The 15,891-nt window shown below is 45.2% G+C and overlaps 1 protein-coding gene across 2 annotated transcripts in view; it reads right to left on the reverse strand.

Annotated features, from left to right (window-relative positions):
- adamts16 (ADAM metallopeptidase with thrombospondin type 1 motif, 16) overlaps positions 1-15,891 on the reverse strand; it is a 398,089-nt gene that overhangs the window by 18,621 nt on the left and 363,577 nt on the right. For both annotated transcript variants that reach the window (XM_085988720.1, XM_085988721.1), the window contains 2 exons: positions 3,685-3,889; positions 825-1,019 (listed from right to left, as the gene is read on the reverse strand). In XM_085988720.1, the coding sequence (XP_085844846.1) occupies positions 825-1,019; positions 3,685-3,889 (400 nt within the window). The remainder of the gene's footprint in view (positions 1-824; positions 1,020-3,684; positions 3,890-15,891) is intronic.

The raw sequence follows: 15,891 nt of genomic DNA on the forward strand, positions 1-15,891 counted from the left end.
GATTTGTTGTTAGACAGGTATTCCTTAAGTGGTACTGTTTCTTTTAATTTTGTTCTCTATGTGTGTGCATACTGTTGAATAGAGTTATCAATGAATGAGAAGTGATGTGTGCAATCAAGACTGCATGCTGATATTAACTTTCGGCGGTGGTGGAAATGGGGAGGAAGCAGATCAGCCCAGCTGCTTTTCCTTTTTGTTGACTTCGATGGAAAGAAAAGTCGAGGGAGTGTGTAACGGGTGGCCGATATGCCACTGCTCGTTTTCCACCATCATCAAAAGTTTTTGAGGCCCTGACTTGCCAGTAGGGCCTTGCACACAGCCAGCACATAAGAACATACGAAATAGGAGCAGGAGGAGGCCATAAAGCCCATCGAGCCTGCTCCGCTATTCAATAACATCGTGGCTGATCTTCTACCTCATCTCCACTTTCCCGTTCTATTCCCATATCCCTTGATTCCCATAGTGCCCAAAAATCTATCGATCTCAGTCTTGAATATACTCATTGAGTATCCACAGCCCTCTGGGGTAGATTCACAAACCTCTGAGTGAAGAAAATTTTCCTCATCTCAGTCCTAAATGGCTGACCCCATATTGGAAAATGATAGCATGCTGTCTGTGATTTTTCAAAATGCTCTGTCTATATGAGTGACCTTGTTGGTGATGCAAGGCCTGTCAAAATTATAGATTCATCTTGAGATTCAGTTAGTTAGAGGCCTTACATGCTCCATTATTTATGTTTTATCATTGCTGGTTATCTATTATTCTCTATTATTATTTGATCAATAAATTACTGTTGTCTTTTAAAAGTAAACTGGTTACTGTACCTCAGTCCATGTAGATATAAACCATTGCATTTTGCGATGTTTATGACAGCGTTTCAGCAGACAGGTTTCCTGGGTTTTGGGTTTTGGTTCTGCCTTGCAAGCACTACCATGCAGGATCTGAGTCCTTGGAGTAGGATTCGTACTCTTGCAAACAACAGTCCTCTTCCTCCATCCTTTTCCACATGTTCGGGAACACTAGAGAGAAACAAAAACGTACAATGACTGGCAATGCCAGCTTAAAAATCTTACCGTTCTGACTTAAATTCTGCACTTGCAATCAACCTGCATTGTATTGTCAGCTTGACTGCTGTATTATGATAAATAATTTGCAGTTACTTCAGTCATATTCAGCGTAAAAACTACTTTTCTTCAATATGAATTTTGTGGGTAGATTTTATGAATCTGTGCTCCTGGCACATCCATTATACCTAAATTTATACCCAAGGATTTGCACTGGTTTAATTTTAAACATTTACTGCAAACCCTGGTTACTGTTTTCTGGCAATGAGAAACAGCATGTGCATCAGACAGGCAAACAGACACTACCTGGGGCAAGAACCTAATTGGTGCAGAGGTGATCCTTGTGGCCAGAACACTGAATGAAATCTAGTTCAAACGTTAAACTGATGTTACCTAATCACAAACTCAGTGCTTGCCCATAACAGAAGCAAATACAAAAAATACAACCTAGTGTCTTAATATCACAGTGTCATAAAATATATTTAATGTGATCTGTGGCTTACTTGTTCTTTGTAATACTAGCCTCCCTAGTAAAATTAGCACCTGTTAGATTTCCATCTATGCAATATCATGAGAGGAGCTTAGGCAAGCTAATTATTCAGATATGTGCAGACGCTGTACTCAAAGAATGGCTCAAATTAATGTCAACTGTTTTATAAAAACTGTGGGAAGTGATGTTAAACTAAATGGGTGAACTTTGTACTGGTAGTTTATCCCCTCCACACTGTACCTCAAGAGAGTAATTTGAACTTTTGGCGACTACGTAAAACGGGTAATATTGGGTCGATCGGCATTATACTCCTCCCCTGATTTTCATTTCCATTCAATGCAATGGAAAATCGGGAGAGGTGTATAACGGGCAGCCAATCTGATATCATCCATTTTACACTATCGTCAACAGTTCAAATTACCCACAAATTATTTATTGTTAGTCACATCTAATTATGAAAATGCACACCCTTGAAGATTATGGGTGTCTGTCTCTAGAAAACAGTGCCTGTATTACATCATCATCTTCTGTATACAGAATTCTCCAGGCCTAAAGAATGTCTCTAAGGTCTGAAAAGAGAGTAGTGTGTGCACTTCTAGAACCAATAGCTTTTTATAAAAAATCCTTAGCACAGATTATTGAGTCAGGACCTGGGTATCCAATTATTTTTTAGTGTTTTAGTGGTATTAATTGTTGCAACATATGATTTTAAAAAAAAGGAAATCTGTTTCTCTGAGATAAATCCCTGAAGTGATACTGAAACCCAGATATGATCCCTGGTTTATGATCTCAGATGGGGTGGCAGCTGAGGCACTGCAATTGGTTGGAAAGCTCTCCCAAAGAGCCGGCACAGGCACGATGGGTCGAAAGCCCTCCTTCTGTGCTTTATCATTCTATGATTCTATGACAGGGGAGAAAAATCAGACTTTTGGCCACTCGAGTTCAGCACATCCGATTTACAGCCTTCTTGATTTTATCAGTCATTAAAAGTTGGGTTAATCTCTGTGTCAAATTGTCTGATATGCCCTCCCGTTGAGCGAGGCATGAGCATTAACATCTAAAATTTATTCTTAAATGTTGAACATTTTTCAAAGAGCAATTATTTTGTGAGACTTGGTTTGAAATGGGAAAATGTTAGAAAAACAAATTAATATACCCTACATTAGTTGATAGTGGAGATATCAGCCTCAACCATGTTCACATTGGTTAACTTAATCAGCTACTGCACTATAGATTTGACTGTAAAAGAATTAAAATTTAATATTTTATTTAATGCTTTGAATTAAAATATGCTGTTTCCAATAGAAAGTAAGGTAAACAGAGGACTTGATCAGAAGAACTTGAGTAACATTTCATTTGTTTCATAAACAGGAATTGTGTTTGATCAGCACAAACAAATTGTACAACTGGTGATTTAAATGTTTTCCTTTTATAAACTATTTGAGGCTATCTATGTGAAGGTAACTGATTCGTGCAGTAACAGAGACTTACAAGGCAATTACAAACAGATATACAAGAGAGAGGAGAAGACTATGCCAAACTGCGAGAGTCAAGGTCAAGTAATTTGAGTCACCCGTGCAATATAATTGCTTTCATCTCATCAGTAGTCGCTTCTAATTTAATGTTAGTAGATTATACCACGTGTGTGGTCTGAAGTGCAGTGGGTAATATTCTACTGTCTATTTTATAATCCAGGATTGAAGCTGATGTGTCACAAGATCAGGGATACTGGCACATCTAACTGAAAAATGATCAATGCACCAAAAGCCTGGCATAAATAGAATATACAGCCTTAGATGCAGTGGAATGCAGAAGATAATCCAATTAGCAACATCAGGAAGCATATAAGCAAGACATCACTAGGGTTGTTTGCTGTACATCGTCAGGCCATAACTAATTCTACAATTAAATGGTAAAAGCTTCTAATTCCCACCTGATTGTAATCTGCTATTGGTTAGGTTCTAGGTTAGAACAGGGAGTCTTGGGTCTATTAAAACACTCAGCTCAGTGTAGGCCAAGCTGGAATTATCGATGTATTATCATAATAATGTGTACACAATTTAGTGATTTTCTTTGCAAAACCCATGATACTGCTTGACTAGTTATCCCTCCAGGAGTTTTGACAGGTACCTCAGACCAAGCTCCTACACTCCATGCAGGTGGACAGTTACGGGTATTGCACGCTTGCTTTCGGATCGGCATTGGAAATGGGCACAACACATGCTGCACGTCTTCTAGCTTATTGAAAGCAACTCTTCGAGCACAGCGGACTTGTCTGAGCTGTTCACCTCTTCCACAGGTTTGGCTGCATTCTCCCCAGTCACCAGCAGCCCAGCTGTAGAAACATCAAAACAGTTCACAAGCACAAATTAAAGTGGAGGATTAAAACTGACAGTTATCACAAACCTGGAATGCAAGGTCGTTTCTGTTCTTAACATTACCTGATCCTACACTAATGCTGCTTTTGAACAGAATGAAGCGTATTAGACAGAATAAATTAAGTTATATTAAATCTGCATGGCTCACTTTGCATCTGCACTCTAGAGTCAGCTTGTCTTTGTCGTACTCAATAGTCTGGATCCAAGATATATTGAAGTTTTAATCTTTAATCAACCTTCCTGCACTACTTGTCTGTCAAAAAGAAGTGAAGCATTCATGCTGATTTTTTTTTTAATCCAAAAGCCTGGAAGATTGCAGAGAGATTGCAAATCGATCTTATAATAATATAATTGAAAAAAGATTTTGTTTCCAGGTATTTGGAAAGATAGATTAGCTCAAATGGATCATTTTTGAAATTGTTACAGGATTGTACAGATGTTGGTGTAATACATGGCACAGGCTTTAGCAGCAACAGTTAGTTAATGGTTAATTAATGTGAAGAAAATCCCAATAGGTCAGCATTTATAAGCAATATTCCAGATTCAAAAACTATGCAATAGCCAAGAGAATCACTTTTAACCCCAACAGCCCCCGCCTAAAGCCCAGCCTCATTCATTTATTCAAATCATGATCCTTTAACATCAATAGGACCCTGATTGTATTTTAACTGGGGTCTGAGCAAGAAAGCCGCCAAAACTGGTCTGCAGACAGAAAAGGGCATACAAGGTAAGTGGAATATTTTCCTTTGTGGAGCCAAGCGGAGTTGTCCTCTGGGCCCTACAAGGAAAGTTGCGGTCTGCCCTGCCTCCTATGACACGTTCCCGGAACCCACACCCCGTCACTTACCTGCAAGCCAGCAAGTGGTGAAGGACCGCCCAATCTTTGCCTGCCTGTAGTTGCCCTGTAGCCTCTTCATGCCCATTCCAAGTGGGAAGCAGGCTGACAGAATTTAAAAGAGGTTCTGGAGTTAAAATATCCCAGGCCTGAAACTTAGGCCAGCAAGTGAGTTTCACACTCACCATGCCCTTCCCTCTGCCTGCTCGAAACCCACTTGACGTTAAAGTCAATCCCAGGGCTTCAAAGGTCAACACTTTTCTGTTGTTGGTGGGGATCACAAATCCAATCCAATAGCTCTAACATCTATCAGATGGTCACACAATCTGGCTGTTGGAGTTTAATTAATTAGAACCACATTCAAACCAGAGCCAATGTGCTATCTTGGTAAGAAGTTGAATGCATCAGCCTTATTTTAACTAAATCTACACAAAGTCACTCATAAATCAAGCCAGTAATAATCTCTTGCAATCATCCATATGCTATACCCCATAGTTAGCTGGTTCTATATACCCCCAAGTTGTACTGAGTGACTTTTATGACATCACTTGGCGGGGGCAGTACTCACTTGAGTGCTGCAGGTGCCTCCCATGTTCTAAAACTATGGCCGGGACTTTGCTCACCTTGGCGGGTCTGGTGCAGGTGATGTTGGTGGTGGGTCGCAGCCCCGCTGCTGGCTCCATCCCGCTGCCTAAAATTAATTTACGTTGATAGGGTTTGTTAAGCCCGCCCAGCGCATTTCCCGGCCCAATTAGAGGAAGTGGGTCTGGTGACATCATTCATGATGCGTCATCAGCCGGTTTACTTAATGAGATCATGGCCAACTTTCTTTTGACATTTGTGCTGTCAGTGTTCTACAGCATTGAGGTGCTGCAAACACTGACAAACACTGCACAGAGGTGCACGACTGCACCCAGTTTCCCTCATGACTCCCTCCATATGCTTATGGAGGGAGTCACAGCACGCAGGGAGGTTCTGTACCCTTCCAATGGGCGGAAGAGACCTCCCCAGGAGATCAACACAGCCTGATTGCACATTGCAGAGGAGGACACAAGCAGAGATGTAGTCAGGAGGACCTGGGTGCAGTGGCGCAAACATTTCAATGATTTCAGTAGATCACGAAATGCTAGTACAAAGCCACACTCAACCTCATCCTGCTGTGCTTCTCATCACATCCCAATCACTCTGCATTCCCTACCCTGCTCCTGCACATCCTTACACCAATGTACCTTGCACCTCCACCCATCCCTCTCTATCTATATTATCACATCCCCATCTCACTAGCCACCCCTCACACTCACCCTCATCCTAGTCCAGTCATACCAACTAACAACACGCAAGGGTGGGCACTTGGGTGTTTTATCCAATGTTTATGTAAAGTTTCTATTAATGTGGTGTCAAACATTGAAATCTTTATTTTCAACACTTTCTGGTCTTGGACAGATTTGTGTGCAGCATTGGAAGTGGCTTAGTGAGTTGCAGTGAATGGTGAGACATAATGGTACCACCCCCCCCCCCCCCCCGCAATGATGATGAATGTGAAAGAAATGGCTTGGGCATTGTAGAGATGCTTTATGGTGTTGGTGTGGGGTGGTGCCAACCAGGCACATCATGTGGCAGCCAGAGTGTACAGCATCAAGTGAAGTAAATCTGGCCATGGTGAGGCCATCGCTGGTGTCCCGGGCAGCAATGTGCTCGGGTGCTGATGCCCTCTGTCCTGTGCAGCATCAGGTGATTGCGGAGAAGGTTGGTGTTGTTGATGGTGCTGCCGGTGTGCCTGGTGCTGCTGGTGTTGGGGCTCATCATGGTCTGATTCTGAGGACCAAGGGAGACAGTATAAACGGCACCCATGCTGATGGAATAGATGGCAGGCAAAGTAAAGATTACAGAAGCGATCTGTCAATGGTGAGAGAGATTGTTCCAATGAGGTGAGACTGGATGGAGCCTTGTGGAAAGACTTGTAGCCTGCAAAATTTGTTGTGGAAATGCAGTGAGGAACAGCTTGTGGCTGAGGAAAGTGATCTCTATCAGGTGGGAGCTTTTACTGTACATTTGAAGCTGTCAACTAATCAGCTGGAGCAATGGCCACTGAACTCCCACCTCAGGTTGACAGACGTGGTCACTGAACCGCGTGGTTCCCGTGGCCATGAAGTTAAAGTTAAAAAATAAGGTAATAAAGCCTATTAACAGTCTGGTAAGTAGATTATAATGAGTTTAATTGGGCCCCCTGCCACTGCCTGTCGGGTCTGCTCAGCGCTGACAGACCCAACATTGGGAAAGGCGTGTTGCGGCAGGTTGACAGCGGGTTCCCGACTCGCTGTAAAAAAAAACACTTTCCTACCCGACTCGCCACCGATTCCACCTACTGACACCCTGGAAAATTCCGGCCTGAGTTGTAAGGCAAGGTGCTTTCATGAAGCGATATCACAAAAACATTACCTTAATGTAAAAGAATCGACCTCTACCCTTTATGATATACAGTGAAGGATGGCAAACGGGATAAGCAACATGATGGTTCACTCAAAAAGCATGTCGGACTTGTTTACAGTATAAGAGAACGGTTAAAATAGTGGTTACTGATTCAATGCTGACCTGTATTATCTGATATAATAATATTGAGAGTGGTAAACCACAGACACAGACATGAGTTTTGGGTTCTATCTATATCAATGTCTGAACCATGAGTCAGACACTCCATGGATTGCTACGTGATCTAAATGAGGATTGGACAGGCAGTCGGCCAAAGAATGGTTAACAAATCAAAAAGAACTATACCTAGTGTGATGTACACATGAAAGCCTGTTTGAACTATGTAAGAAAGGAACCCCGATCAACAGAACAGGAGAGAAGGACAGAAGAGGAGAAGGCATTGGTGCAACAATTAAGAAGAACTCCAAGACGATGATGCTCCCAAGATCCGAGACTTGATCACCCTGTTGAGCTTGAGAATCACTCCCCAAGCTAAAGTTGTTTTATGATTAACTTTTTGTTAACTGAAATCATGTACAAATAAAAATATTGCTAAGTTTATCAAGTGAATTGACTTATGTCGATGACTGATAGTCTTTCTAGGGTCTGACATGGAGGGACTAAGCAGAAAAACCCTACAACAGCAAAGGATTGTTTACATTGATGTGGTTCATAAAAACCTGCATGAGGGTGTGACTTGCCAAACATCCTAGTACATTTTTCCAAGTGCCATTATAGAGGTTCATAAAGCCTATGTTGGGTTGTCTTTGCAAAAACATTGGCTGGAATCTTTACCTGAGTATCGGGGCGGGTGAATGTGAGCCGCGTAGCGGGTTGCCATCCCGAATGTTTCAACAGCGCGTTTAACTCAATTACATCAACTGAAACAGTCATGTGGGTTTCCCGGCCCAGTTAAATGCAGCGGGTTTGCTGACATCACCGATGACTCGTTTTCAGCTCAGTTATTTAAAGGAGACTTGCACACATCCCAATTGAAGGTTGTTGGAGGAGGCATAAAGGTGGTTGGGAGAGGTGGCAATTGCTCAATATCGGAGAGATTTGTGTGGGTCCAGGCAGACATGGAGTCACAGCGACAGAGGGCTGCACCCAGATTCTCTGATGCCTCCCTGGAAGTCCTGGTACAGGGAGTCAGAGCACGCAGCGAGGTCCTGTTCCCTGGGGATGGGCGCAAAAGGGCAGCCAGAGACACTAAGAGGGCATGGCTGGAGATCGCAGAGGAGGTCAGCAGCAGGGATATAGTAAGGCCGTCCTGGATCTAATGCCAGAAAAGATTTAATGATCTCATGAGGTCAGGAAAGGTGCGTGCAATGTCACATTCAACTACATCCTGATGTTTGTGTCACCCCAACCCCATCACTCTGCCTTCCCAAGCCTACTCCTGCACATCACTCCTCACACCAACCCAACCTTCCAGGTGCACCCATCCCTCACTGTCAATGCACCTCCACACATCCCCATCTGACTAACCACCACTGATACTCACCCTCATCCTAATGCAACCATAGCAAGTAACTCCACAGAAGGAGGCCATTTAGCACTGTCACGCCACTCCCTCGTAGTCACACTCTACAGATATAGCCCATCCATTCCTTACACTCATTCCATCACTCTCACTCAGAGTTCTCTTCGTTCCCTCCTTGCAGAAGAGAGCCCAGAACAGCAGGGAGAGGCAACGACCTGGAGGTGGCCCTCCACTGTTCACCAATTTGACTCCAGCAGAGGAGGAGGCGCTAGAAATCTCTGGAGTTGCAGAGCTGCTGGCGGTGGGAGATGGAGAGAGAGGGAGACCTCCCAGCAACCTGGTGACAGAATTAAATATCATACTGCCACATGGCATACAGCAGTCACTCATGGTGACTTGATGTCAGTAGCCAGTGAAATGTCATCATGTGCATAATGGCAATGTTACACATTCTTATCATAAGAGTTCTAATTAATGTCTTTACTCTCCCACAGGTCCATCAAGTGTCCCCCCCGCCCCACTGTCCAGCTGGAGGAGGAAGATGACTCCACAGAAGAAGCTCCAGTCTCTGAGGGTGCACCATCACCAGACCCAAGCACACCCAGCACCAGCGCAGATACGCACATCTCGGTGGGTTCAGCAAGACATAGAGTAATGTTGTCACCTGGTGTCTCACAGATCACAAGTGAGCAAAAGCAGATGGTGGAGACAGGGAGAGCAGTGGCGAGTCTTCGCCGGAGGGTGCAGGATGCTCCCAGCTCTAATGAGCTGGATGCAGATGCTGCATCTCGGGGGCCATCGACAAAGATGTGTGATCTTGGAGGAGCAGCAACAAATGTGCGAGGCTCTGGCAGCTTTTTCAGCCGCGATGTGTACAACTGTCTATCTTCAACATGAGCACCACCATGTCACAGGCGATGTCAATGATGTGCTGTTCCATGGAATGGATGGCCACCTGCATGGAGCAGCAAATGCGCCAGTCGAATGAGAATGTGCTTGCTGTGAACAACAGATTGCAGACTCTCATTGACCTCCTCTTGAGGCGGGATACTAGTAGACTTGGGCGTTCATCACCCCACTCATGTGCAGTAAGGTGCTCTCCAGCTCCTTGCTAGCAGGGAAGTGTGGGTAGCCCGTGAGAGGAGTGATGCTGAGAGGGGACATGGAAGTGGGGGCTCTTCTCAAAGCGCTCTCACTTCTGCCCCGTTGCCTCCCCCTCAGTTAGAGCCCCATACGTTTCCTCGGATCCTGATGGCTGAGTCTGCCCCTGCACAGTCACAGGAGGAGCAGTCTTTGGCGGGGCCCGCACAAGCTCCAAAATTCAGAGGACGTCCGCTAAAAGTGTCAAAGTCATCGCAGCAGGGAAGTGAGCAGCCTGCCTCTACCTCTGCTGAAGCCACTGGGGTTGTACGTCATAGAAGCACGTGGTAAAGAAAAAGACATAATCGTAAATGCACAAGGATATGCATATGGGTTTTTGCCAAAATATTAGTGTTAAGTTTCAATTATGTTTATGATGCACATAAATTAATTTCTTTGCGCTACTTTCCCTTCTTTTCCATTTTTGCCTGCTACCCAGGAAGTGGCTTTGTCACTTGGAGTGAATGGTGAGACATTACTTAACTTCGAGCAATGGGTGTTTGGGTGACAGGAATGGCTTGGTCATTGTAGGGATGCTTTGTGGTGTTGTTGTAGTGGGGAATTAGTACAGCATGTCAGCCATATGGGTGCACTGGTGCAAGTAAAGTAAATCAGGCAATTATGACGCCATCTTGGGCCTCCTGGGCAACAATGTGCGCCACTGCTGGTGCCATCTCCACCTCAGGTTCCTCCTCCTCCTTGTGTTCCACCTGTTCCTCCTCCTCCTCTGGAGAGGTTGTGTGCTCAGTGCCTTGCTCCTCCTGCTGCCCCAATCCTCACTGCTGCGCTATGTTGTGCAGCACGCAGCACATGACTATGATTCTGGAGACCCTCGCTGGTGCGTACTGAAGGGCTCCTCTAAATCTGTCAAGTGCATCTTCAGCAAGACGATTGCTTGCTCTATGACACATCTGGTGTACATGTGGCTGTCACTATAGCACCCCCTCGGCCTTACTGCTTGGCCTCCTCAATGGTGTCATCAACCGTGTCTTCAGTGGATAGCCCTTGTCTCCAAGCAGCCAGCCGGTAAATCTGTTTGGAGGTGCGAAGAGCTGAGGGAGGGTGGACTGGCGCAGCATGAAAGAGTCATGACAGCTGCCAGGGAAACTGGCACCCACATGCATCATGATCTTTTTATGGTTGCAGACGAGCTGCACATTGAGGGAGTGGAAGCCCTTGCGGTTTAAACACTCCTAGTTGATGTGGGGGTGCCTTGATGGCCACGTGTGTGCAGTCAATGATGCCCTGCACCTGTGGGAAGCCAGCCAGAGCTGTAAAGCCGAGCACCCACTTAGTAACACTGGCTTCATCAGTGGCAAATTTTACATAATTGGCTGACTTGTGAAACATGGCATCGGTCACCTGGGTGATGCATCTGAGATCCTGTAAATGTCTGCTGCAGATCCCTGGAAGGGGCCTGAGGCGAAGAAGTCGAGGGTGGCGGTGACTTTGACAGCCACTGATAAGGCATGTCCACCAGGTACTCTGGGCAGCAGGTCTTGTTCCAGCAAGCTACAAATGTCTGCGATGACCTGGCACAATAGCCTGAGGCTCCTGAAGCACTGCTACTCAGTCAGGTCCAGGAAGCTCATCCTCTGCCTGTATACCGTGTTGGGGGTATCGCCTCCACCGCAGGGTGCCCCTGTGCTGATCCCCTCTCTCCTGTGGAGCATTAGGTAGGTGAGGAGAAGACTGCTGGTGGGGTTGCTGCTGCTGTGACTGGTGTTGTTGGTGCTGGGGCTCACCTTGGTCTGATTCTGAGGTCCAAGGTGAGACAGTATAAGCGGCCCCATGCTGATCTGATAGATGCCAGGTAAAGTGGAGATCAGAGGCACAATCCTCCAATACACTGAGAGTGACTTGCAATGTAGTGAGAGTGGCTCCAGACGTTGCTGAAATCACCTACAAATTCCTGAAAGCTAAATCTCTGCACAGAATGTTGTCATCCAGAGCCTTTCCCTTAGGCAAGGAAGAAGCTTTATATGCTTTTTCCAGCTGTCACTTAATGAACTCGCATAATGGCCACTGAGCTTCCACCTCCCCTTCACAGGTGAAGTGTAAGAATTCGCAATAATTTACAGTTCTGAAGATTAATTTTTTTTGATTAAAGAATCCCTGGGCGTTGTGCTTTTAAATTTCCAGGGATAAAAAATGGCTGTCGCCACATGGCCGAAGACAAAGGACAATGCTTTGTTTACAAAGCAATTGAATGCTATTAGCATTTGTTTGTATATCGAGTGGATACATCTAAACTGCAGAAGAAACTTTTGTATCTTGAATGGGATCCATTTAAGAACTGAATGGGTTTTTAAATCACCCAGCACTGGACAATAGGGCTGTTGCATTCTCTTTTGTTTTAGCCCAGGCGAACTCCGGATGTGGGCAGGATCATTTCGGCCCCACAGTGCAGACTCTAACCCAGTCCAACCACTTTGAGTTAGCCAATCACAGCTTTCTCTTGTGTTGTTAAGTCTGTGAATTATTTAGTTAATTAAAACACAGACTAATGAGTAACAATAAAAACAGGTCTTTACTGGTTGGAGGTAGGGACTATACTGAATACAAGATTACTGCACAGTGCTTATATACCGGTGTGTTCACCCCCGGTATTACGTCTACAGCAGCCTGAGAAAGTAGTACATCTCTTAAGGTGGAACAGGCTTAAGCTCTCTTAAGGTGGAACAGGTTACATACACAACACTCCTCCCTTCTTAGCTTTATAGTCATCCCCCCATTTAACATAACGTAATAACATATATACATATATAACTTCATGTTTAACGTAACATATCACAGATTCAGTCTCTGCGGAAAACAGTTCACAGATTCAATCTCTGTGGTGTAGTCGGTTCACGTTACTCATTCAATAGTCCTTTCATGGATTTAACAGCTTGAACTTCCGAACTGATTTGGCTCCGTTCGGAGGGACCACGTGTGTGATCTGGTAGAGGTGATAATGGTTCAGATGGGTCATCTTCTGTTTTTACTTTTCCTTTTCTGCTTCTTGGAGACTCTCTGGGCTCCATTGTCAGCTGCCACAGCTGCCAGCTGCATGCGCAGTTCCTCCTTCTCTTCCTCCTGTTTCCGTCGTAGAGCCAGCTTCTCCCGATGTTCCGTAGACTTTTGGTGCTCCTCCATGATTTCTGCACTTTGGGAGTCGAAGTTACAAGCTGGGCAGGACAGGACATCGTAATATTCGGTGTCGTCCACCAGGTCATAGTAATATTCGGTGTCGTCCTGAGCTAGACCAGTGAGAGGGTCGTCTATTTCCTCCATACCCAGCTGGACGTTAGCCAGCTCTTGTTCCAAATCCAGACATCTTTTCTGAAGAGACTTCTTCATGTGTACCTCTGCATCCAGCTTTTTCTGGGCTTTCAGCAAGTCGTTTACTAGTGACCTCATTTGTGATTTTAATACTTCAACTTCCTTTGGAGATTGATTGCTCGGACTATGCAATCCCTCTACCGGAGCAGCTGTTTCAGCGGTCTGTTGTTCTACATTGACGTGAGTCAGCGTACTTTTGGCATCCAATGGCTGCTCTGTTGCAGTCGTTTCAGTCTGTGTCGTCACATCAGCCATCTCAATGACTTTTGAGAGCTCCGAACCCTTTTCCTTTGAAGATCGCAGCTCGTGTTCAAGTTTTTCCCATTTCAGAGTCTTGTCCCTCAGCATATGAAGGAGTTGGCTGACCGTTAACTCTTCTGACACCAGATTATGGCACACACCTTCAGAACCTGAATCAGCTTTGATTCGTTCGGCCTCCTCGCGCAGATGGTTGGTGTGCTCCTGCTCCATTTTCTCCATCAGTTGCTTCTGTTGACTTTCCAGATTCTCCCACTCTGTAACAAAGAACTTTTTTATTTCATTCATCTCTTGCTCAAAACGGCGAATCATTTGTTCTAATTGCTGTTGTAGTTTGAAATGGAGTTGAGTTCGAGCCCAGTGTCCCTCAAAAATGTGCATATCAGTAGACTTGACAGACTCAGAATTCTCTGTTAAACTATGTTGTTGTTGCTCAGTGGAATTCTGTGCTGAAACTTTGTCTTTTGCACATGGGTTGGTCTTACCATCATCAGTTCTAGAGTCTGGGCTGATTATCTGCACCGAGTTCTCACTCTTTCTGGCTTTTAGCGAATGCCAGTCCATATTTATGTTTCTAAACCACTCCCGGCCTAGTAGTGGTGGACCTCCCTCCGGTAGCACATATAATCCATTATTTGACTTCCTTCGCCCTTGTTGGCCACTGCAACCTTTATTGTCCCGATGGGGTACACTCTCTGCCCCGTGTAGGTTGTCAATATAATCTCCGTATCCTGTAGGGGAATATGTTGGAATAACCTTCTGTAATCTTTCTTATTCATGACCGACAATGCCGATCCAGTGTCCAATTCCATTTTTACTTGGACTCCTTCTATCTGAAGAGTAACCCAAATTGTCTGGAGGTCTGCACCCTTACCAACGTTGAGTACCCTTAAGCTAGCCAGTTCAATACTGCTTGCGTCTGAATCGGACTCCTGTTCGGCCACCTTGTGTACCTTTGCGTATTTCCCTTGCGGTGACTTCTTGTTGCTGGTCTTCTTCGCTGACCTGCATACTCTAGCTATATGTCCAAGCCTACCACAAGTTCTACATTCTTGGTTTATAAACCAACACTGGTTCTGATCATGCATTGTCTTTCCACAACGATAACATTTGCCAGAACTCACACCCAATTTGTGTGCACTGAGCTCCGGTGACCGTAGCTGCATTACTGCCGTGCCTCTCGCTGCGGCTTCGTGTGCTGCTGCCATAGTGACCGCCTTCTCAAGCGTCAGCTCATTCTCCTCGAGCAGTCACTTTTGTGTATCCTGTTTAAATAAACCACACACAAATTTGTCTCGAAGTGCCTCTGTCAGTCCCGTTCCAAACTGGCAATATTTCGCTAATTTACGCAATTCCAGCAAATATTCAGCATTGCTTTCATGCTGTAGCTGCCTTCTGTCGTAAAATTTAAATCGTTCCGCTAGCATCAGCGGCGTGGGGTTTAGATGATCTTTCAGGACAGGAACAATCTCATCGAACGTCTTATCCGCCGGTTCATCTGGTGATAACAGGTGTTTCAATTGCCCGTATGTCTTCGCACCCATTAAATTTAATAATGTTAGAGCTTTATCTTGGTCACGAATTTTATTGGCCTTACAATAATTTTTTACTCTTTCAACATATATGGCCCAATCTTCGAGGTCACTATCAAAGGTGCTAATATTCCCGTGTTTAGGCATTGTAGATTTGCAATTTCTCAGATTTTCTTTTCTTTACTTGTTATCAAAGATGGCGGCTTCCCGCTCTTGCCGTCGTCCTCCGCCCACAAAATGGCGGTTTTCCCGCGCTTGGCGGTCTTCACCTGTCCCCCGACGCCGTCTCCCTTCAGCCCCCGAGTGCGGCCCTTATCAGCGGATGCGATCGATGGCCCGGCTGCGCCTCGCACTTGAAAGCGGCCCGGCCCTTATCTGCCGATCGCTATCGCCCTGTACCTCTCTCTTCCCCAGTCCTGTCTTCTACTCCGGTTCACAAGCTGATGGAGGCTTCAGGGTCCTAATGCCTGTCGCTTCCAATGGGGTGGTGAGGTTTGAAACCTCTCTTCAACCGCCGTGGAATAACTGCCGCAGGGTAAGAACCTGACTCGTCGCCAGTGTTAAGTCTGTGAATTATTTAGTTAATTAAAACACAGACTAATGAGTAACAATAAAAACAGGTCTTTACTGGTTGGAGGTAGGGACTATACTGAATACAAGATTACTGCACAGTGCTTATATACCGGTGTGTTCACCCCCGGTATTACGTCTACAGCAGCCTGAGAAAGTAGTACATCTCTTAAGGTGGAACAGGCTTAAGCTCTCTTAAGGTGGAACAGGTTACATACACAACATGTGTATTGGACCCTTTGGGCGGGGAATTTTGCACATAGCCCTTGCAGGGCAGAACGGCAGGACCTCACCAGGTATAAAAGATAGCTGCTGAGAAGCTATCGCTCGCTCTTACTTCGCTGGACC

Source organism: Somniosus microcephalus, chromosome 5 (assembly GCF_052327205.1).
Source record: "Somniosus microcephalus isolate GS21.2 chromosome 5, FLI_Smic_1.0, whole genome shotgun sequence".
Lineage (NCBI taxonomy): Eukaryota > Metazoa > Chordata > Chondrichthyes > Squaliformes > Somniosidae > Somniosus > Somniosus microcephalus.